The sequence below is a fragment of the Solea solea genome, chromosome 5 (genome assembly GCF_958295425.1).
Source record: "Solea solea chromosome 5, fSolSol10.1, whole genome shotgun sequence".
Taxonomy (NCBI): domain Eukaryota; kingdom Metazoa; phylum Chordata; class Actinopteri; order Pleuronectiformes; family Soleidae; genus Solea; species Solea solea.
This window is the reverse complement of record NC_081138.1, coordinates 8,209,989-8,234,007: the sequence shown is the minus strand read 5'-3', so window position 1 is coordinate 8,234,007 and position 24,019 is coordinate 8,209,989. Positions and strand designations below refer to the sequence as shown.

Sequence of the window (24,019 nt, the reverse complement as noted above, 5' to 3'; positions counted from 1 at the left end):
TCCAATTCAAAATCACTGTTTTCAATCACAATTTTTGTGACTGTAGGCTTTACGTGCTGTGTGAAAGGGCCCAAGTCAACAGGAAGGGACTCACTGGGGCCATTGGCTCCAAAAACTATTACTTCTGTCTTCCTTTTATTAAAATGTAAAAAGTTCAGGGCCATCCATGCTTTGATCTCGTCAAGACACTCAAGAAGTGAATTGACTGAGGAGGCCTTCTTCTGCTTTAGAGGTACATCATCAGGTACATGCTGTATACGAAACAATAAAATGTTGCGCTCCACTATATCAAAAGCAGCAGTCAGGTCAAGCAGGACAAGCACAACAAAGTCACCAGAATCTGTAGCCAGTAGGATGTAATTGAAAACCTTTAACAATGCTGATTCAGTGCTATGAAGGGTTTTAAAACCAGACTGAAACACCTCCAAGATATCATGGTTGTCCAGAAATAACCGGCATAAATAACCATAAACTATTTTCTCCAAGATTTTGGAGAGAAAAGGTTTGTAAAAAAGCTTGTAAACGGGCCTAAAATATGCCAAGACCCTGTTTCTTAATCAGGTGTTGCATGACTGCATGTTTAAAATTTGCAGGCACCACACGAGAAGATAGACTGCTGTTAATAATGGCACAAACTGACCGACTTATAATAGGGAAAACCTCTTTAAATTATTAAAGAGGGACAGGGCCCTGTTTGTTAGATGTCTGTTCATCCTTAGCTCTAAGAAGCATTTATTGTATTTGATTAGAGCTGCAACTAATAATTATTTTATAATCTATTAATCTGTTAATTATTTTCACGATTAATCGAATAATTGTTTGGTCCATAAAATATCCGAAAACATCAAAAAAATGTGATCAGTTTTTATCAAACCTATGTTCTTGTACGTCTTGTTTTGTCCACAAACCAAAATGATTCACTTTTAATGATGTCTTTGTTATATGGAGCAAAGAAGTGAAGAATAGATTCACATTTATGAAGCTGAAACAATCAGAAATCTTGTTTTAATAATGAAAAAAGTGTTTAATCGATTATCAAAATAGCTGACGATTAATTTAGTAGTGGATTAATAATGTCATAGTTTAGTCTCCAAAATGTGACAAAAAAGTCATCCAAAAGTTCTACAGAGAAGAGGTTGGCAATATACACACTTGTGCAATATTAATTAGATCAGACTGTATATTTAAAAAAAATATTTATTAAAGACATCAAAGATTGAAACAAGAAAATGAATTAAATGTAACGATATACAGTGTGTGCGTGAAAGAGAGAGAGAGAGTCTGTGTGTACAGGTCAAATGGTCAAAATTAGATGACAGGTTAGATGAGAGGTTAGAAGCATGAACATCTAGAGCTGAAAGCTAAGAAGCATGGACATCAGTAACATAACATTAACTTAAATCTAGACATTACAATGACACTTTATATGAGCAAGCTCAATACAACATTTCATCTATGCTTAGCCAAGTAGGATAATGCTATGCTAGGCCCAGTTACGTTACAAAGTCCTTAAAAGATGCAAAAGTGTCCTTCTGAGGTGCTGTCTGTTGGTCCAGGAACTGTAGATAATTGACTGTGTTTCTGGTGTATGTTGCTCAGGTTCCTCCCCACAAAGTTAACTAGTTGGAACTAACCGGGCTCTGGATCCTTGGTTGATCCTTAGGCAGGCTCTGTTGTCACTGCCTCTGATGGGAGGATAGCAGGCTGCTATGAGCAGGTCTGCTTGAAGATCAGCAGAGAGGATTCTCTTGCTGCTGGAAGCTTGTTTAGTTCTGTACTGAAGGATCTTCAATTGAAGAGCTGATGTATGTGTCCTTCCTGCACCCAGAAGGGCAGGGGAGAGCAGAGGAGCCTGTGTCCTCTGCTGAGATGGAGAAGAGAAGAGAGAGAAGGAGGGGAAACCTGGCTTTTTTATTGTTTGCCACATGAGGTCACATGTCACAAAGTGACCACTGAGATGGGTTTCCCACTGATGTGTGAAAGATAAGGAATCTTTAGAGACTGAGTTTTATGACCCTCTTTGTCTTTGAGCGAAGGGTCATGTCTCCATTCAAGATGCATGTGAGTTAAAGTGTCAAAGTTTAGTATGTCGTCCAAAATGTGACAAATATGTCATAGTTTAGTATGTCGTCCAAAATGTGACAAAAATGTCATAGTTTAGTATGTCGTCCGAAATGTGACAAAAATGTCATAGTTTAGTATGTCGTCCGAAATGTGACAAAAATGTCATAGTTTAGTATGTCGTCCGAAATGTGACAAATATGTCATAGTTTAGTATGTCGTCCGAAATGTGACAAATATGTCATAGTTTAGTATGTCGTCCGAAATGTGACAAATATGTCATAGTTTAGTATGTCGTCCGAAATGTGACAAAAATGTAATAGTTAGATGACTAATTTAAATTAAACAGTGCATTTGTATGTAAAAGTTACTGTTAAAAAAGGTGTGAAGTCACCATTGGCCCCCGAACATCTTCACATTCAATCCACCCAAAATCGGCAGCAAGAAGTAGGCAAGCTTGAAATTTTGCCGCAGAATTAGTTCTCAGATGTACTTCTGCGTTTTAGTCAGATCTCTCATTTAAATCATGTGCTATTTGTCAGTAAATACATTATTGTTTTTTCACCAGGGTTTTTTAGATATTCATTGAGACATTTGCACCACTGTCTTTGTAAATACTGTCAGCTGAAGAAACATTCATGATAAAGAAACCATATGAACCATATTATGATGGTATGCATATGACATAGATTTCATCCCAAACAAAACTGACACAAAATTTAAAACATGGATAAGTAAAGGTTTCACAGCCTACTGCTGTTGTATCCACAAGGGAACACAAGTTTTGAGGATTAGAATCAAGATTTCTTAAGATATTTACAAATGAGACACAATGTAAATTAAATTAGACAAGAGGGGTTGGAGAAAGCAGAAGATGGTATACTGAATGTCTTTGTATCACTTTATAAATCAGGGAATGAATGTAAAATAATATCAAGATTATACTGTATAAAGGCTTTCAGAAGTCTTTAAGGGCAAAGTTAAAAATAAATGGGAAAGAGAGGGAGGAATGCAAATACTAGAAGATGAGTGGGAAAATATATGTAAAGCCCAGTGGATGACTACATATTAACACTGTTGGGGGGAATTTGGGTGGAGGCTGTGTGGGGCAAATGTAGGAAACCATTATGTTCTGGGACTGCCCAACAATTACACCGTGCAACAGTTTTTCAGATCAATATTCCATTTGATGTATATGGGTACGATAACACAGATTATTAAGACTAAGGTTGACAAATGCTTAATGAAAATATTACTTATTGCAGGGAAAAAAGCCCTGACTAAGAAGTGGTTGCAATTGGATGCTCAGTCATGAAAAGACTGGTTTAAAATTATTTATGAATTTTACATCAACACATGGAGATCTGACTTGATCTGATGGACATTGTCATTACTAGTAATTTATTACAGAGACTGGAAGAACTTGAACTTGCGACCAGGAAGTCTTTTGCACAGTCTTTTGTCATGGTCAAATTGTATTAGATGTAATATCAGCACAACTCTTGCTGCTTCTAAAATCAAATGTCTATAGTAATTTATTGAGTTCAACCTGTAACTTGCAAACTCATGCAGCTCTCTGTTGCTGTGAAATGCATAATTAAATGGGAAACTGCTGGGTTTATCTCAGCCTTGAGCTTGTTATGGTTTAGAACTCTGTGTCTTCTCTCTCTCTCTCTCTTTCTCACTCCCACTCTCTCTCTCTCTCTTTCTCTCTCACACACACTCTCTCTGTGTGGGGGTGAATGGGTAGGTGGGTGTCCATGTGCATGTCGAAGCCCAGAGGAGTGGAGAACCTCTTTCCCAATGGTTTAGTGAGAAAAGAGCTCCAATTGGTGGAAGATGCATGCACCACCTCATTCTCATGTGCCCACAGAGAAGTGACCTTTGACCTTTTCAGCTATGACTTCTTCTTGATGAGAGAGAGCTGAAGATGAACATATTTGTGTGTACATGTTGCTGTGCAGTGGGTTGTTGACTGTGGAGAGACAGAGCATTTTTGCCTTAGCATAAATGTTTAATACAATGCGGATCTATGAACCTGAAGGACATTCAATTGAGTATATATGTGCATCCTAGGGTGGCCAACAATGACAAACATACTGCAACAACCCAAAACACATCTGCAGAAGGTGAAACGAGCTGCATATTTACAAACAAAGCAGATTCAAAAGCACAAACGAAGAACAAAAACACATGCAAAAATCCCAAAACAACTGCAGCACCAGCAGGAGAGAAAACACCAGTATATTCAATAATGGAAGTGCTCCAGGCTTGTGGGGGGCGCTGTCGTGCAGCTCTACGACCAGCTGTTACGATACTTGAGACTACTTAATTATTACTTTATTAAAATACCTTGTCATGTTGAACAAAAGGATAAAAGTTCTCCTGTAACACCACAGTTTTTTTGATCAGATTTTTTTTAAATTTGGTAGTAGTTTGCTCTGGGCGTAGTGAGATTTTGTCCACAAGTGGTAAAGTGGCCTTCACTTGACCGACAGGAGAACGCTAGAGGGTCCATGTGTCATAGGCAAAAACAGAAACAATCTGTGGACACTGGTGACCGAGCAGACTAGGCCTGTAGCAGGTAGGTAAACTCATAATTCCTTAACCTTAATAAAGGTAAACATGTGAGACATCTCACGCATATTACTCAGAGAAAAGTTCCCTTTCATAGTATTTCGTTCGATGTCTCACTATGGGATGTGGTAGCTCCCGTATTGCCAGACAAGCTTATCAAGCGTCTACCAACCCACAGGGAAAATTACTCTGATCCTATGAGGACAGTAAAACCACGCATGCCAGGCACGGAGCGGAAATGTCCAACATATAGAAACGGACAAAAGTGAGAGGCGAGGACCAACTCGCCGCAGCACATATGTCCTGAACAGAAACCCCCCTGAATAAGGCCCGGGATGTGGCCAAGCCCCGAGTTGAGTGCGCTCGCAGGCCCACAGGTGGCTTCAAACCCTGACTCGAATATGCCAAAGCATCACCTAGTGGGACAGGCGCTGCTTCGTGACAGGTTTCCCCTTATGAGGATCAGCCCAGGAGACGAACAGCTGATCGCTCCTATTGAAACCCCTCGTCCTACCCATGTAAGTGCGCACAGCACGGACAGGACACAGCACCTGTGGCCACTGCCAACCCGGTGAGGTGGCAAAGGCCATAAGGTCAATAGGAGAACACGAACCCACCACCTTAGGCACAAAGGTTTGGCTTCAAGATCATCCTCAATTCACCCGGGAAGAGCTGAGCACATGACGGATGCACTGAAAGCGCATGAATGTCACTAACGCGCTTAGCCGAAGCCAGAGCCAGTAACAACACTGCCTTGAGAGACACATGTTTCAAGTCTGCCCCCTCCAGTGGCTCAAACGGGGGGGCCTTTAAGCCCCTCCAGAACCACAGCCAGATCCCATGGTGGCACCAGTGGTCTCGACATGGGAAAAAGCCTGCACGCCCCCTTCATAAAACGGCTGGATGCAACAGCGGGACACATTTTCTTTTCTTTATGAAAACAAGGGTGCGTGTGTGTGCGTGCTTGTGGACATAAGAGAGGGGCAACCGCTGAACCCTCCGCCGTCAGATGTCCACCTCTCCCGGCTCGTCCTGGCATGGATCGTGGCAGCTGGGAGACGGGGGCGTGGCTGGCCCTTGCCCGCACGCTCGAAAGCCAAACAGGTCAAGCTGGAGAACGGGGAACTTCCAGCTGCAACACCAGAGGAGAGAGGGGCTGTCATGCCGCTATCTTCTTGGAAAGTTTCTGCTATGATCAATACTTGGACGTTTGTTGGTCCTGATGTTTCATAAATATGGCGGTTTTGTGCATGTATTGCCTCAGAATGTCATCTCTATGTAATTAAACTTTCACCTTCATTGCTTTTTCGTAGCTCTCTTTTTCATCTCTGTAATGTATATCCTTATGTATATAGCTCTCTTTTATAAACCAGAAAACACTTATTATTTATGGTAGCTCAATGTTTTTGCTTATCCACCTTTTTGACCAGCAATTACACTGGCTCTGTACCCATAAATAGAGGACTTCAATGACATCTGCTCTTACTTTCGATAAAGATGATGATGGTCTTGGGTCTTGTGGTGTTAAACGTGCAAGCAGAACCACCAGCATGTGATTTTCATTTTTTATTCACATTCATTACATTACAGTCAGCTACCAGGGTTAGGGTTAGGCTTTCTAATAAACAAGCATCCAAAGAGCATATCTACTGCTGAAATAACATAATAAATATTTAAAATACAGTTCAAAATACATGTATACAGTGGGTACAGAAAGTATTCAGACCCCCTTAAATTTTTCACTCTGTTAATTTGCAGCCATTTGCAAAAATCATTTAAGTTGCAGTGTGTTTGCCCCTGTTGGCCATCGTAGCATCCATCATGTTTTTGCAACCTTTGAGTAACGCATGTACAGACAGCTAGTTGGTTATAGGTATGTAGACAGGCAGACACAAAAAATACACCTAATTTACATGCTGCCAGCACAGCCACCAGGAGCACTTTGGGGTTAAGTGTCTTGCCCAGGGACATATTAGCAAATACACTAGAAGAGCTGGGATCGACCTCAGGCCTTCCAGTTGGAATAAGCTGCAGCTGCCCCAAACACATAAGGGTAGTGTGGGGATTAGGATGACTAGTTAAGCATTAAACAAAACACAGTCTAGTGTGTATGTTATTTCCTGTACTGGTACTTGCTACAAAAAAGTTAGGTACCTTCATAAGCAAGTTCAAATGTGCTATTTTGTGTTATTTGTGTTATCTTGTGATTGAAATTATTTGTTTTAATGTACCTAAGTTACACACCTACTAAGGGAGGCAGCAGTAGACCAGCAGCTGCGGTGTCCCCATGATCGTGGGTTGGGTTGGATTTGAACACAAATAACAAAAGCACGACAGAATTTTGGCTTGGATAGAAAAATTCACCCCAAGCTGCGATGTAGTTTGTGTGTGTTATATATCTAAGATGTCAGACTATTAATGCGCTTTCAAAGTGACTGCTATAATCATCTAAGATAAAATGCTTCTGTTTTGCTTCCAGCCAATGAAAAATCTCTACATGGACGATGTCTCGCCCCACTATTCAGAGCTGGGCCCATACTTTTCTGATGGGCAGAGGCGGGTGGACTATATCCTGGCATACAACATCCAGAAACCCAGCAGTGACAGGCGTCGGTCATCCAGATTTGGTGAAAACAACTTCATCCGACGGCTTCGCCGCAGCCTGAGTATGAGAGGCAGCCGAGCTCCGCTTCAGCCAAAGGAGGACCCGGAGATTGCAGCCCAGGACCAACAGACAGACTATCATGAAGATGACAAGCGCTTCAGGAGGGAGGAGTTTGAGGAAAACCTCCTGGAGACAGGGCTGGAGCTGGAGAAGGATGAAGGGGTAAGAAATGGTCTAGGAGTTTATAAAGGGGGGGGATTGTATAGCTGGATGCTAAGATAGCTAAGATGTTGAGACATCACAGAAAGGACAGGAATGGGAGACAAAAGCAAGTGTAACATGCAGTGGGCCACAAGGCAGGTTCAGCTCGTATGACTGAATAGGATTGGAAGCAGCTTAAGCTGTGCTTAACAGTGGGTTCAGAAAAAAATATGGACTTATTTATGATAACAAAATTAATACTACACATCATTTACTCAAGAGAGAAATATTAAAATGTGTGCTAGTGAAGAGAAACAAAAAACAAGTCTATGTGTACCCATGTTCACCACCACCAAAAAGCTACCTAACTTTCCTCCTAGGATCATGGTCAGTTGGCTGTCCCTCTACACCTAATCTGCATATAGTTGTTATCAGTGGAACGATTGCTACTTAAGCAGTGGCAATAACTGCCTGTGCTGCAAAGAAACCTTTAAAAATGGTTTCTGTCATTGGGCTTCTAGCAGTGTGTGTGTTCTGTGTTTTGAGGGCAGATCTGTAATGTGAGAGCAGCATAGGTGGGGTTGGGGGTGTGGTGTAAGGTATCATAGTAGTGTAGTCTGCTATTATTGACACCATTACTGTAGTGGTGAGTCAGTAGCGTGGAGAGTTGGATTGAGAATATTTGGCAATGTCTTTTTACAAAGTTGAATTTTATTACAGCTGTTTGAGCAGTCAAGAACGACATAGGCTTTTCCTCACAAAAAGCAAGATAATCTCAAAGACAGACATTTTTAGGCAAGCCACAACAGTAATAATGGCGTGCTTACTTACTTACTATGGTTCACCAGATTCATGATTAGTGTTCTAAGTCAGTGTCCAGTTTTGTCCAGTTGTCCAGTTTTGACTCATCCAGACTTTCACCGAGACAAATCCGCGCAGCAACATGAACATGGAGAAACCATGAATCAAATTTTACTAAAGATTTAATGAAAAATAAGATTTTTTCAATGGAAATTAAGATAATTACATATGCTGCTGTAGTTTTTATAAAAAAACTACAGACTTGGCAACCACAGTCCAGAATAACTAATGACAATTAAGATATAGTGTCTTGTCCCTAGTGGCCCTCTTAGATCAAAAGTGACAATGGCATAGCTTCTCTTGGAAACCCTCTTTTTTGGGACCATGACAGTTTTGCACTGCACCATGGATTTTCACTCACATTTAAACAAAGCTTCAAGGTATAAATACATGATGGATGTAAAAATGTATAGTTTCCAATGATACAATGTCATGTTTACCAAGATCTCAGGAGGAAAGCTGTGTCATGGAGATTTATTTCCAGTCTACTAGGTGCAATATAGGGAATATAGTGCAATATAAATGTTAATGGAGTGCAGACTCCATCTGACACAGTCACTGAATTAAAATACAGTGAAAGGGGTTGTGATGCGGCTCACGATTGCCGGCTTTCGGCTGTGCTGTCGCTAAATACACCTGACTCCTCTGTTAAATATTAAGATTTAGGCCGGTAGTCTGTGGACTCTCATTTTGCTTGGAACCTTGCCAAAGCAGGTACTAAAAAAGTACCACGTACCAGGAACTATCCCTGATGGAAAAGCAAAAAAAAGAAACGTGAAGAGTCAAGCCGTGTCATGCCGAGCCATGCTACAACTGTTTCGTGGAAAAGCACCATATGTACTGTTCCCTCTGTGGAAACTGCATTTTACAGTTGTGCAGCAGTGCTTATCAGCCAACAAAACAAACGCTTTCAGTGTTTTAATGGTGAAATGCACATTATATATGTACAGTGCCAGTTTGAATTGGATGCTATGTATTTCTGTATATACCATAGATGCGTCACTGTGTTGACCTGTGTGGTGTGAAGAGAGTCTAACAATGTAGGAGTGATTTCACAGAAGGGAGAATGCCTGATCTCATATGCAGCAATAAAGACAGGAGTTTGTGCTGAAGGGACCCTACCAACTCACTTTTACATTTACATTTATTGTCCATGTCAGACTTTTGAAGGTATTTTGGCAAGTTAAAAACTTTAATTTCTGAAAAAAATTCTCTAAATATGCAAACCTTATATTTCAGAGTAAAATCCCTGGTATTGGCTTCTTGAAGATCCATGCTCCTTGGAACGTTCTGTGTCGAGAGGCTGAGTTCATGAAGCTCAAGATGCCAACAAAAAAGGTACTTTTTTTTAATTCACTGCCACTTTAAGCCTTGTTTATACCAAACAACCAGTAGATTATGTGACCAAGGATGCACTCAGCAGAAATAAAGCCATTGCATGTTGCAGTGCATTGAGTCACACCTCTCAATAAAAATGTTATTTATCAAACCATGCTCATGCACATTCCACGCCAATTTCTGTTTTTTAATCACATTCAACTCGTAATGTGGCGCAGCTTTGCGGGCTTCATGTGATGCCCACACTTATAAACTTAAAAATAGTCATACAAATGCCCCAGATTAATATTTATTGATCGAAAGTGACTAGAAAATCATGGCAAACACAAAGAGAAGAGGAAGTTGCCATCATTATCATCACTAATATCAGAACAAAAGCAAATGCTGTAAATGCAGAAGGTCAAAGTTGCTGCTCCACAATAGCACACATTTAAGTCCCACTCCTCTGCACACTGTGGGTTCAAATGGTGATTTGTACATACACTAATCGCCATATGTAGAAGCCAGTTCCTGTGCGTGCTGACACTGGATCCAGTGCGGCACAGAGATGGTAAATCGCACATTTATATAGTGCTTTTCTAGTCATGATGATCCCTCAAAGCTGTTTTACACTACAGTTTTGCTATTCACCCATTCAAACCTGTTCACTCACACTTTCATACAACGCTTATCTTTCATACCCACTTATACGCTGCTGGCACAGCCATCAGGAGTAACATGGGATTAAGTGTCAGGACACATTGGCAGTGTTGTAATGTAACAAAGTACAAATACTTCATTACCGTACTTAAGTAGAATTTTCACATGTCATTCCTATCTTGAATTATGCAGAAGACTACCAACCAATGCACAAGAGTCTGGCTGCACTCTTGTTCTCTCAACAGAGTGAACACTCAACAACAAGGGTAGTCATGTTTGTTTATGTTTTTTAATTTTGGTTTTTACAAAATCCGATACATTTCCCTTAACCATCTTCATCACTTAAATACAGCTACAGCTGTTAGCCGCATATTTTGGCTCCAAGTGGACTTAAAACACACCAGCTGTAACGGGTCAGGGGAGGACCCAAATGCAGTGTGTGGGGAACGTGTCGTCCACGGAGGAGGAGGGACCCTCTGGACCAATGTCATCAGCATTGGGTGGGGCGGAGTGGAGGAGCCCATGGTTTGGGGTTATGACTGGTACTGGCCGGAGAGTGCAGGATGTGAAACTGTGTGGTTTTGTGATGGTTGTGGAATAGCAGTATGTGGATGGGCACTGGCTGATGTGTGACTGTCCCCAGGGGGCGACCACCCAGGGCATTGGTGGACAGGCAGGAGAACTCGAACCGACACCTCGCTGATGTGCTAGGTCATTGTCGATGATATTACTGTCCGAACCACAGTCTATGAGGATGGCTAGGGTCTGGGAACCCTGGGGTAATAGCAGCCGTGCTTGACACAGGGGACGCAGGTTGGAGGAGGGTTTAGCAGTATGGCTTACCAGGACCTCCTCCCTCACTGGTGAGCCCGACCTTTTACCGGACACTTGGAGATGAAGTGACTGGCCTGACGACCGTAAAGGCAGAGGTTTGCCATGCAGCATCTATCTCTCTCTTCTGGGGTGAGACTGGCATGGCCCACCTGCATTGGCTCATAGTCTCTCGGAGGTTGGCTGACTGGGGAAGACGACGGCCTGGGTGTGGCTGGAAGGCAGGTGAATGGGCTGTCTTCCACTCGCTCCTGCCGTCTCTCTCTTGCCTAGCCAGGATGCGTCTATTGAGGCGGGATGCCAGCTCGATAACACCATCGAGCGAGGTGGGCAGGTCATTTGAAACTATCTCATCATTCACGTATGAGAACAGAAAAGCGTCACACTGGGCTGCCTCATTCCACTCGCTCAACCGAGCCTGTTTGCGAAAGTCTATGGCGTAATCCGTCACAGAGCAGGACCCCTGGCAGAGACCCATGAGACCATCAGAGACGTCGGGACCCGGAGATGCCACCCCGAACACCTTGCGGTGGCGAAGGCATGGAAGGAGGAGCAGGCTGGTGTGTGTGTCGCTCCCACTCGGCCATACCACACAGTCGCGCGCAACCCGTCAGTTGATTGATGGTGAATGCCACTCGGGCCTCCTCTGATGCGAAGGTGTAGGACTGCAGCGCGAAGAGGATGGAACAGTTGGTGATAAACGGGTTGCAGCCCTCCATGTCCCCGAGGCAGGCCATTGGCTCGGGGTCGTGTGCTGGGTCCATGTCTGGCCAGACTGTACTGTAATGCGTCAGAGTCATATTTGTCCCCCTCTAGTTCATGCTGAGCATCATAAAAGCGCTATGAACTTATACAATGTGTGAAGACAAGAAATGCTGAATTTAGATATTTGAAAATGTGTTTTTTCTCCTCTGTAGGTCTATGAAGTAAATCAAGGCAGTAATGTGGTAGAGAAGACCCGGCTCTTCATTCACAAAGTTACAGCTCCACTTCATCCAAAGGTTGACACCAACAAACCAGCGACTGCCAAATCCCTCTCTCATCCTTTCTCCAGAGAAAAGCAGCATCTGTGAGTAAAATAAACTGTACTGACTTTATGCTTTCACTTGCACAGACACTTTATCTCTCAGATGTGGTGATGTTGATAATCAGGTCAGGTCAGTTTAATTTATTGGTACCCATAGGTAGATATGTTATACAGCAGAGGTCACTAACAGGCGGACCCTGGTCCGAGTCCGGACCCAGACAATAAATTATTTAAGTATTTTACATTTTGACGGGGAGGGCCACACGGTGGTGTAGTGGTTAGCACTCTCGCCTTGCAGCGAGAAGACCCGGGGTCGAGCCCCGGTTGGAACAAGGGCCTTTCTGCATGGAGTTTGCATGTTCTCCCCGTGTGCGTGGGTTCTCTCCGGGTTCTCCGGCTTCCTCCAACAGTCCAAAAACATGCAATGTGGGGATTAGGTAAATTGGACACTCTAAATTGACCATAGGAGTGAGTGTGAGAGTGAATGGTTGTTTGTCTCTAGCTGTGTGTGGCCCTGCGATGGACTGGCGAACTTTCCAGGGTGTACCCCGCCTATCGCCCGATGTAGCTGAGATTGGCACAGCACCCCCGCAACCCTCTGGTGGAGGATAAAGCGGTAGATGATGACTGACTGACATTTTGACGGGGTGCTTCTATTTTGACTGGCACAGCTTCTCTAGACTTTAGGGTACTGGTTTAGCGAATGAGGAAATCCACTGACCAATTGCATTTAAGTTAGGCCATCCCACGTGATGCCACTAAAGCCAATAAAATCTGTGCATTCCGCTAAACATTGCAACACTGAATATGGACAGATGAAGGAGTTGAGAAGCGAGTGACAGACAGAGAGACGAATGAGCGATACAGGGTGAGAAGACAGAGAGAAGAGTGAGCGATACAGGGAGGAAAGACAGAGAAGTGAGCGCGAGACAGAGAAAAATAACTAAACATGGCACTCTCTAAGAAGAGAAAAGTGGACAGCGAAAACAGATGGGTTGTGATAGATCTGTTTAAAATTAGTTGAGACTGTTAAAACAAACAAAAAGGTAAACTCATACTGCTACCATCCTTTATTTTATTTCTCAAAAATTAAGTTATTTTTTCATTTATTTTAAGATTGTTTTTATATTTATTTTCACCATTTTAATTTTAAATACAGCCCTTCTTTTCCTTAAAGAGAGAAGAAAATAATACATGTCTTCAGTATTATCAGTATAATTGTATAAAAGTGACAATTAGAGGGAGGAAGCAATTCTAAGTCTTGATTTAAAGGTGTGAAGGGAGTCAATATTGCGGATATCATGTGGGAGAGTGTTCCAGAGGCAGGGGGCAGAGTGGCTGAAAGCCCTGGAGCCCATAGTGCCAAGACAGGCAGAGGGTACAGTGAGTTGGGGGGCAGCTGGATCAAGGTTTCTCTGCTCTCCTTGATGTTGTCTATGTACAGTGCCTTGAGATTATGTATGTTATGATTTGGCATTATACAAATAAAATTTAATTAAATTGAATTGAATTAAAGGTGGCAGGTGGATGGCTTTGATTTACGGATTAGGTTTGAGATGTTGGTAGCAGTCGGGAGGGTGTAGCAGGACAGTGAGGAGGAGTTGGGGACAGCCGGAATAGGGTAAGATGGAGTAGTCTTAGTTGAGGAGGACAGTTGTTGGTGGATGTCTTGAATTTTGGACTTGAAAAAAGACATGAGAGTGTCATAGTGGGCAGTTGAGAGTAAATGGGGGGGGCGAGAGTATTAGGGAGTCGTAGGATGTTGTTGAGAGTGAAGAAAAGGGGTCTAGTGTTTCTTTCATCAGAAAAGATTATGTTGGCGTAGTAAGTACATTTGGCTGTGGAGAGCGTCTTTGTAGAGGAGGATGTGGTCGTAGTACATGTCCTTGTGTATTGTTAGTCCGGTTCTGGTGTGTAGGCGTTCCAGTCAGCGGCCATTGGTTTTGAGTTGTCGTAAATCGGGAGTGAACCAGAGTGGGTGAATGAGACAGTCACACATCTTTCATAACCATGCACCCGCTGCTGGCACAGCTGTCAGGACCAACGTGGGGTTAGGTGTGTGGCCCTAGGACACATAGGCATGCAAACTAGCAGACCCGAGAATCAAATCCACAACCTTCCAGTTGAAAGATACCTCACTCTACCATTGCGTTATCCATCCATCCATTTTCTACCGCTTATCTGAGGTTGGGTCACGGGAGTAGCAGCTTGAGCAGAAAAGCCCAGACTTCACTCTCCCCAGCCACTTTGTCCAGCTCTTCCTAGCCAGAGGCCCAAGCATCTGGCCCCATAAGGAAAAAACCTAGTCTCGCGACTCCAGCTATGTGAACCAGAGCAGCACGTCCAGTCTGCCGAGCCCCAGCGGTGCTCACTCATCCCTCCTTCCCCTCCCCACTCACTGATAACTCGCTGCCCACTTTTTGTAGATTTTCAAAATCAGCCAGAGTCAGTATCAGAACAGGGGTTTAGGTCCTCTTTAATTCATAGAGGATATCGATGTGAGTATTAGAGTATGAGAGTTTGCAGTAGGTCCAGATTGAATTAGCCTAAAATTAATTTCACTGCAGCTGCTTTGATGTAGTGTTTCAGAGACCACTCAAGCTAGTATAAAGTGCATGCACAGGCAAAATGGACATATGCTATAGTATTGTAAATTCAATGTTAGGTAACTGAAGGATGAGCCTGTGTGCTTTTTTACAACCATGATGCATTCTATGTCACATCACATCAGTCAAATCAACTTTGTTCCCTGTTCTGATCCTCGGGTTGGACTTCAGCAGGTTGTCTTGTTCAACATCTTGTTTTGTTGCTCTCCACTACTGTTCCCTCCACCTGTGAGTGAGTAGTGTAGGTTATATGTGAACTATGTTGCTATGTTCCTTAACAGGAGTAATTGAGAATGAAGTCTTGAAAATCCTCACCAGTTGTTACATTTGATTTATTGGTCATAAAATGCAATTCCAGATTATTTGAAATCCAAAATTGTTGCATCATGTTTCATCTTGTAGAGTATTTTCTCTCAGCTACAGTGAAGTGACAACTTCACAGAAATGTGAATTAATATGAAGTCATCTGTTCTGAGCACAGCATTAAAGACATTCCTCCTCTAAGTTGTGTGTACCTCACCTTTCTTAAGCCCACAGGGAACAAATCTAAACCCAAAACCTACAAAAGTAGTATATATTTATTATATTATAACATTTGTGTGACTTCCTGTTCAGCCATAACAAGTAAAAACACCTTTAAAGGCAGTGATTAGAGAACAATGTCTTAGCATAAAAAACAACCTCCTGGGATGTGTGGAGAAGAGAGTGGGCAGTGAATAGCTATATATACCCTGTATACCATGTTTTCAGCTTCTCTGACTAAGAGCTAGCAGAAAATCTCCCTCCATGTCTTTCTCTTTTCTTCATATTTATCCGTTTTGAGAATTCCTGTAACACTATTACAGCAAATCAGCAACACAGGATATATCAGAATCAGAATACTTTATTAATCTGTAACAAGAGCTAAAGATACAGATATAAATAAATAAATAGTAAGCTCAGTAAGCCCATCAATGTCCTCTCCATGTGGCTCACAGAGTACATTCCAGTCAGTCACCTCAAAACAGCCCTGCAGTGCCTCATAGCAGTCCTCTGACCATGTCCTCAATGTCTTTGTGGTCACAGACAGCCTCTTGCCAGAGGTACATAGCAGGGGGTAATCACCAAGTTGTGATCTGCTCTTCCCAGTGGGGGAAGGGACGTGGAGGTGTATGTGTCCTTCACATTAGCATACAGCAGGTCCAGGATCTTCTCCTCTCTGGTTTTACAGGTCACATACTGGGTGAATTTCCGGAGTGTTTTTTTAATGGAGACATGGTTGAGGTCACCAGAGATTATAATGAGAGCACTCGGGTGCGCATTCTGTAGTCCACATATCCCAATGTCGGGTTAGCGGATGAGATGAGATGAGATGAGATGAGATTCAACTTTATTGTCATTACTCAAATGCAAGTTTCAGGTAACGAAATGAGGTTTGCATCTCACCAGAAGTGCAACAAGCAGAAAGTGCAGAATGTGAATATATATGTACAGAAGTAGATTTGTTCTATGGATAAGTATAAATATAAAGAACAAATATGAATATAAATGAGCGCTATAAATACAATTATATTGTGCAGATTATTAGATAAGGTGCAGTGAATACGCTATATTAAGAGACATATGGATAAATGCTAATTTACAGAATATTTTACAGATTATGGACATTTTTTACAGGTGGATATCTTATTGAGGTGGTATGAACATTCTACATAATAAATAAACAAACAAGAGAATACATTCTTCGGTGGGCAGAATTAAAAAGTGTGTGGGGGGGGGGGGGGGGTAACTGGTGTAAGTGTTGAGGTTGAGGATGCTGTGAGCACGATGCAGACAGCGTTTCCTCTGAACGTCCTCAATGGCAGGAAGTGGAGTCCTTGTGATGCGCTGTGCGGTTTTGACCACCCTCTGTAGTGCCTTACCGTCTGTGACGGAGCAGTTTCCGTACCAGACTGTAACACAGTTCATCAGGATTCTTTCTACTTTCAATCACACAGTGGTAGAAGTTCCTCAGAACATCTGAGGACAGGTGGTGACGCTTCAGGATCCTCAGGAAAAAGAGGCGTTGATGAGCCTTCTTGACCAGACTGGAGGTGTTGGTGGACCAGGAGAGGTCCTCTGTGATGTGGGTCCCCAGAAACTTAAAGCTGGAAACACGTTCAACAGCCATCCCGTTGATGTGAATGGGGTTGTTCGTGTTTCTTCTTTCTCTCCTGAAGTCCACGATGAGCTCCTTTGTTTTGCTGGTGTTAAGGAGCAGGTTGTTGTCAACGCACCAAGTGGCCAGATGTTTCACTTCCTCCCTGTAGGCTGTCTCATCGTTGTTACTGATGAGGCCAATCACCGCTGTATCGTCCGCAAACTTGACGATGTTGTTGGATCCATGTACAGGCCTGCAGTCGTGGGTGAAGAGGGAGTAGAGGAATGGGCTCAGCACACAGCCCTGTGGTACGCCTGTGTTGAGTGTGATGGTGCTGGAGCAGGAGTGTCCTGACCTAACAAATTGAGGTCTGTTGGTCAGAAAGTCCGTAATCCAGTGGTGGAGGGAAGTGTTGAAGCCCAGGTCTCAATATGACAATATTGAAACCTGAGCTGAAATCAACAAACAGCATTCTTGCGTAGGTGTTATTGTTGTCCAGATGTGTGAGCACGGTGGAGACTGCATCTTCTGTGCTCCTATTGCTGCGGTAGGCAAACTGGTAAGGGTCCAGTGTGGGTGGGAGGCAGTTCTTCATGTGTGCCAGGACCAGTCGCTCAAAACACTTCATAATAATGGGTGTGAGTGCTACAGGGCGATAGTCATTCAGGCACTTCGGGCTGGAGTGTTTCGGCACTGGGACGATGGAGGTAGCTTTGAGGCATGCTGGCACAGCTGCTTGGGCGAGGGACAGGTTAAATATGTCCGTAAAAACCCCTGTAAGCTGCTCCGCACATGCCCAAAGCACACGCCCGGGGGTGCCATCTGGACCAGCAGCCTTTCGGGTGTTGATGCGGCTCAGTGCAGCATGGACGTCTGTGGGGGTGAGTGAGAGGGGCTGGTCATCTGCAGGGGGTCCGGTCGTGGTCTCCCTGTTGTCTCTATCGAAACAAGCATAAAAGTGATTTAGCTCGTTCAGGAAGGAGACATCTGTTGTTATTTGGGAGTTGCTGGGTTTGTAGTCACAGGTAGCCTGAGAAGCAAACATACTCCAGTCTGTGTGATGGAACTTGTCCTGAAGTACGGTGTCTGTCCCCACTGGCCACACTTTGATGTTTGTCACTGATGGCTTCACACGTTGGATGAGTGGGGAATATATGCAGCCACTATAATAGCATGTGAGAATTCACAGGGCAAATAGTAAGGACGGAGTCCCACAGCTCACAGTTCAATATCCGGGCTGCAGATGCGGTCTTTGACGGTGATGTGCCCAGGATTGCACCACCTGTTGTTCAAATAAACAGCAAGCCCATGTCCTTTAAGCTTACCGCTCTTAGTGCAGTCCCTGTCAGCCCGCACAGTGTGGAAACCCTCGGGGGAAACATTGTGGTCAGGAACATCCATCCGTGTGTAGCCATGAGTCCGAGAAAATCGTCAAGCTACACAGGGAGACACTTTTATGTCTTCCTCTGCATAAGTCTCCGATGTTTGGCTCCTTTCCGCTGCCATAGTGATCCGTTCCCTCTGCATCCCTGGTGTGTTTTCCTCAGAAGTTCCGCAGGGATGTCCTGTGTAACTGTAGCCAAGCCAGCCGGCTTCAGTTCTATCAGCTGATCCTAGGAGTAAACAATGCGGTGTTGCTGAGCGACTGTCGAGTGGCAGAGTAAAAGGAGTGATTCCACCACAAACAAAACAACAAAAACTCTCCACATAAGCATGTTTAGAGAGGACGTGGCTTGATAAATAAATTAAAAAACAGAACAAGTAAGTCTGGTCGGGTCCCGGGCTTCATTTTTCCAGTATAAAACACATTTCCTTCATACGAAATTATATGTTGTTGTGAATCACTGTGTTCACGTGTGGTGAAGAGTAAATCTGGCTGCCTGCTTGATGGAGAGGGGCAGACCTGACGCCGCTGCGTGTGTAACCCCCAACACTTTGGGCATGTTGTGTCATTTTTGGAGCCTTTTATGATGCTCAGCAGAACTGGAGGGGGACAAATATACCACTCTGCATCTTGTGCTGCTATGGGCAGAATGACTCAGACATCACTGCCAGCAAAATGTCAATGATACTGCACAGCTGGCAGCCGTGCGTCAACGGCATGTGCACCACTCCACAAAGTCACAACACTCCTGTGGCTGAAATTAAACCAGTTGCGAATGCTGCCACTGACCAAAGGGCAAAATGTACAACAGTACGTGAAGTCCCTCCTGTTAACCGCGCAGCAGCAGGGTACCAGACCCAGATGATGCGAGCCAGGAGACGGGTGCTGCATCAACAGGTCTGCACCTCTCCAGCAGCACCAGCTCCCAATGCAAATAAAACACCACGCTTCAAAAATAATTAAAATCTATTTCAATTAATGCCGGGTCGGGTTCGGGCTTAAGGACCCGTGGGCCAGGTCGGGTCGGGTTGTAATTTTCAGGTCCGTTGAGAACTCTAGGGCACTGTGAGCACCAGCATCCGCAGAGGCGAGAGAGCTGATCACCTCCGACAACGTCGCTGCCAAACTATAAATACGTCATATCTTAATACACAAACCTCATGTTTGATTTCTAAATGACTTGTCCGGGACAAGTCATTTAGAAATGACTTTGTTCCGGGACAGAGAAAAATATTTACTTCAGGTTTACATTTGTACTCTCTGCTGCTATGTTCTGCTGAAATGCATTCTGGGATACATGGCTTTCCCAAGTACGCTCAAGTTACCACCCGATGCATCCTTGGTAAAACGGGCGGAGCGAGAACACTTCTGGGTATGAGAACCGTACTCGTTGCTCGCGTACTTGAGAATTGTAACAGAACTTGCACTGAGGCTGATGACGTTTCACAATTACGGACACAAGTATGGATATTGAGAAAGAGCCTATGTGTGGCAAATCAGATGTAGGTGAACAGGATGAGGCTCATAAAGAGAACAGGGAAGGGAGGGGGAGTGAGCAGAGACAGTAGGTAAGTGGGAGAAACACAAGCACAAACAGGAAGGAGAACTACAAAATAAAGCAAAGAGAGACAAAAGGAGACAGACACACTTTTTACTGACAGTTACTACTTGAACTACTACAATTGTGCAAAATATTTAAAAATAATTGTTCAGAATATACAAAGCCATCCCTTTCCATGGTTTGTATAAAAGTTAAATTGCACTGTTTTCGTGCAGCCGTATTTTCTAAAAAAGTAGTATTAAGTGGATTAAATGTTTGTTTGTTTGCTTGTTGGTTTTATATCTGCAACTTAACATCAATCAATTTTGCTTTTTGTTGCCAGATTTGATCTGTCTGACAGGAACAAGTTCTTCGACAGCAAGACCAGGAGCTCAATAGTAAGTATTGGCTTTAGTTGCTTCAGCAAGTCACATTGGATCTTAAAAAAAGAAGCACAAACTGTGCTCTTTGTGTTCTCTTTTCTTGCTTCTATGTGACCCTTTAAAGGGACAGTTATTGATTTATTATTGGATTGTGATTGTATAAGGTATCTAGTCAGGGGGCACTCCTTGTGTAAACATGGCTGTTCATGGAAACAGATTTATCAGCTAACCTATACTATCTTAAAATAATTATGTGCCACTCCTCACCTTTAGACAGCCTTTCATTCAATCAGATTGAAAGCTTTTAAATACAAACACACATTTTAATTTACTGATGGAGGCAGCAGAGGATCAACAACTACTGCTGTGATGTGACATGAATTTTCTGATTTTTTTCTGTTAAAATGAATTTACTGAAGTGGAATGATCATGTTGAACTGTTTAAAACAAACACTTGTGTTTCAGCATTAAGTCTCCCTTATAAAGGCTTGATGCCTGAAATGCATCTCTCTCTTATGTCGCTCCCTGCTTTTATCACCCTCGCATTAAGTCAAAAAGCAAAGAAATACTCTCTATGGTGACACAGATGACACACACACAGGAGATGAGAGGAGAGAGTTTGTCTCATTTTACTTTTGTTTCCGCATTGTTTGATGCATTTGAAAACTAGTGACCTACATGCAGTAGCCTCATGGCTGTAGCCACATTGTCCTCTGACTGAGTTGTAGCACTGTGAACCGTAGAAGGAGCAGCTCATCAAAATTCAATGTATTTTGGTTAAACTAATTTCAGCAAATAATTGATTAAAGCCCACATAGACCAGAAGCTCCAATTAACGCTGCGTTTGTTTGTGTATCTGCGTCATTACCTCGTTTATGAAACCCTAAAGCTTCAGAACAAACAGTTCAGCCACTGCTGAGAAAATAGTGTTGTATTGTTTTCCTGGGCTCTGCGAAGCGGATCGGCATTTCCTTAGTTTGATGTCGTCATCAGAAATCCTCACCACTCCTCTCACCACCGTAGCGCCTCCTGGTGCGGGCACTAGTCCGGGCACATCCGGTTGCGTACATTCAACCGCAGAAGAAGAAGAACTAGTCTCGTTGTAGCTGCTGAGATGCAGAGCATCCACCGTGCCAGAGGGGGAGCTGTGTATCTGAGAGCTGGCCTATCTATTACGTCACTTCCAGGTACCTGGCCAATCACAGGACAGTGGTAAAGCTCTCGTTGGCTGGCCAATCACAACACAGTCCACGTTCTGGGGGTGATTTTGGTCTGAAACAGCGCGGCTGACGAGAGCGTCAGTGAGGAGATATTTTGATCGGCTCGTTTGCAGCGATTAGGAGGTTTTTAATCATGAAAACAAGTTAATATATGTAAGTAGACCTCCATAACTAACATATATGTGTGATACAAGCATTCTATGTCACCTTTAATGGTGTGCAGAGAAGGAGTATTGGAGCAGCCAGTAGGAGCGACCGCTCTCTCCCTCTTTCTTTCTGAACTGCTCTGTGATTAGATTTGTCAATGCCTTTCAAGAAGATACAGATATGTGTGACTGTAAACAAAGCCCAGAGAAGGTGTTGTTTTCTCTCAGATCAATGTATTTACATTACATGCTGATAGGTTATTATGGAATTATTAGCCACTATAGGCCAAAAAATCGATTACATTATATTACATGTCATTTAGCAGACGCTTTTATCCAAAGCGACTTACAAGGGAATTGAGTACAACTTGGTGATTACTTTCAGCACCAGGTCGTGATGCCATCAATAGTGTCCCCTCTCCCAGAGATTTCCTCTTTTCTGGCACAGAACATGTGGGGGTTTCTGCTAAGCCCCAGGAGAACCAGTTGGTTTGGCAGGACATCATAAGCTGACAGGATAAGACATTTAATTTGGTTCAGCTCAGTTTTCCATAGGTCTGACAAAGGGATCTTCCAGTTTATTGCCTGCTACCATCAAGTCTATGCTTCTTGCTGTTTCATTGTGACCATCCTGCTGGTGCGGTTTTCCTCCAACTCGGCTCGGATTTCATCTTGGACAAGGTGGTGTCTTTCCTTAACCTGATCAACTGCCTCCTGAGCCAGTTTCTTGGATTGCATCAGTGTTATTCAGTTTGCTGTTGAAAACCCTCTCCAGGCTCTTGACTGGCTTTTTGATGATTGATGCGATTTGGACTCATTCCAGGAAGAAATGGTATTTGTTTGTTATTCTACCTGTAATGGCTAAGCCCAAACTGAAAGCCACAGCCCTTGGCACTAACATGCCAAGGGCTGCCATTCGGGTTTACAACAATAGAAAAAGGCTAATGACTTAGCTGATGCGCTCGTTGCTATGTTACGCCGCTCCCCGTAATATTTAGAAATAAATCAGTCCCACTTCATCCTCTGCTGCTTTGTTTCTTTTATTTCTCACCGCATGCAAGAATCAATTATTGTCCATTTGTTTCCAAACATTTACGAGCCTGCGCATCGTTACGTCGGACAGTGGTCAAAAACTATGTTGCTCCTCCGACTAGCAACACCTGTCACCTGTCTGAAGGTTCCTAGTTATAAACAATTAATGTGACACCCCACCACAACAGTGACACCTAGTGGACGATTTGTGTCCAACACACACCACACATAAAAATGGCTCTTACACTTCCTTCTCACAACAAGGATTCAGCACAGCTGGCTTGAAAACTATCCAACCCACTTAATTGGATGTTCAAGACCTTAGAGGATCCATCTGCAGCCTGCCACTGGTGTTGTGGTAATTGTCAGATCATCCATAAATACCCTGATGGAAGGTTGCCACACACTTGACTTGGTGAGTGGACCCCTACATTCCACCTCTGCTGACTTCATGAGCATGTTCATGGCCAAGGAGACCAATATCAGTGAAATAGCTCAGCCAGTGATAAAGCCCTAATCCAGCTGCAATGAGGATGTTACTTTTCCAGAGGTGACTCAAACTTAATCAGCTGTAATAGTCCATAATGAGTCCACCAGCTTGTAAGGGATGAACCCAGGTGTTTGGCTAGGCCAAGCCACACAACCGCCAGGTTACCTCCACAAGCCTCCTGGATAAGCTGGGTGACAACTCCTGTATGCTCAATACATCCTGGCACCTTTGGAATTTGAACTCCCTCTGCATGTCGCCACTATTTTGCTCCAGGTGACTGATGATCTCCCTGTACTCATCCTCATTTCCGATCTTCCATGATGATCTTCCATAGTCTTCTCAAGAGTCTGGGGCACAACATAGTGCACATCACTTGGTGCTGAGTTGGTCCTAGCTGCTCCAATTACCTCTTCAACCTTATTCAGTTCCTTGAGGTTGAATACCACAGTGGCTTTTAATGGGCTTATCAAAGTGCTGCATGGTCCAAGATCCTGATCTGTCATGTTGTCACTGTAGCTGGCACTCTGGTACTTGTCAACTGATGCCGACATGTCAACTGATGCCGCCATGCCTCTGCCATGCCCAAGGATTCTTCAGGCTCTGTGTTTGCCCCTTCTTCTGTGCCACACAGCTCTCTAAAGGTATGTTAGCTTTCTCCTCATGACTCTGCCAGTCCAGCTTTGTCCTCTTCCCATGCCTGCTTGAACTGCCATGTAAGAAAACTGAGTTCCTGTGGCAGCTGGCTGATCTGTCGTTGTTTTGGACACCCTGACTTACTGGTTGCATGCTGTTCTTTCACACTGAATCTCTCCGCTACACTGCCACACCCTCTTCTTATTGGCAGCAGGCCATTTAACCTGGTGATATTCTGACCTTGTGGTGCGTGTAGGGTCTGGGCACTATAGGATGACTCCTTTGTCTTACCAGATGGTGAACCTGTGTGTTGCACCACTGGCTTT

General features: G+C 43.6%; 1 protein-coding gene across 3 annotated transcripts in view; it reads left to right on the top strand.

Moving 5' to 3' along the window:
- Positions 1-24,019, top strand: part of ano1a (anoctamin 1, calcium activated chloride channel a) — a 104,468-nt gene that overhangs the window by 25,607 nt on the left and 54,842 nt on the right. For all 3 annotated transcript variants that reach the window (XM_058629389.1, XM_058629388.1, XM_058629387.1), the window contains exons 3-6: positions 7,118-7,465; positions 9,545-9,643; positions 12,031-12,182; positions 20,133-20,187. In XM_058629389.1, the coding sequence (XP_058485372.1) occupies positions 7,118-7,465; positions 9,545-9,643; positions 12,031-12,182; positions 20,133-20,187 (654 nt within the window). The remainder of the gene's footprint in view (positions 1-7,117; positions 7,466-9,544; positions 9,644-12,030; positions 12,183-20,132; positions 20,188-24,019) is intronic.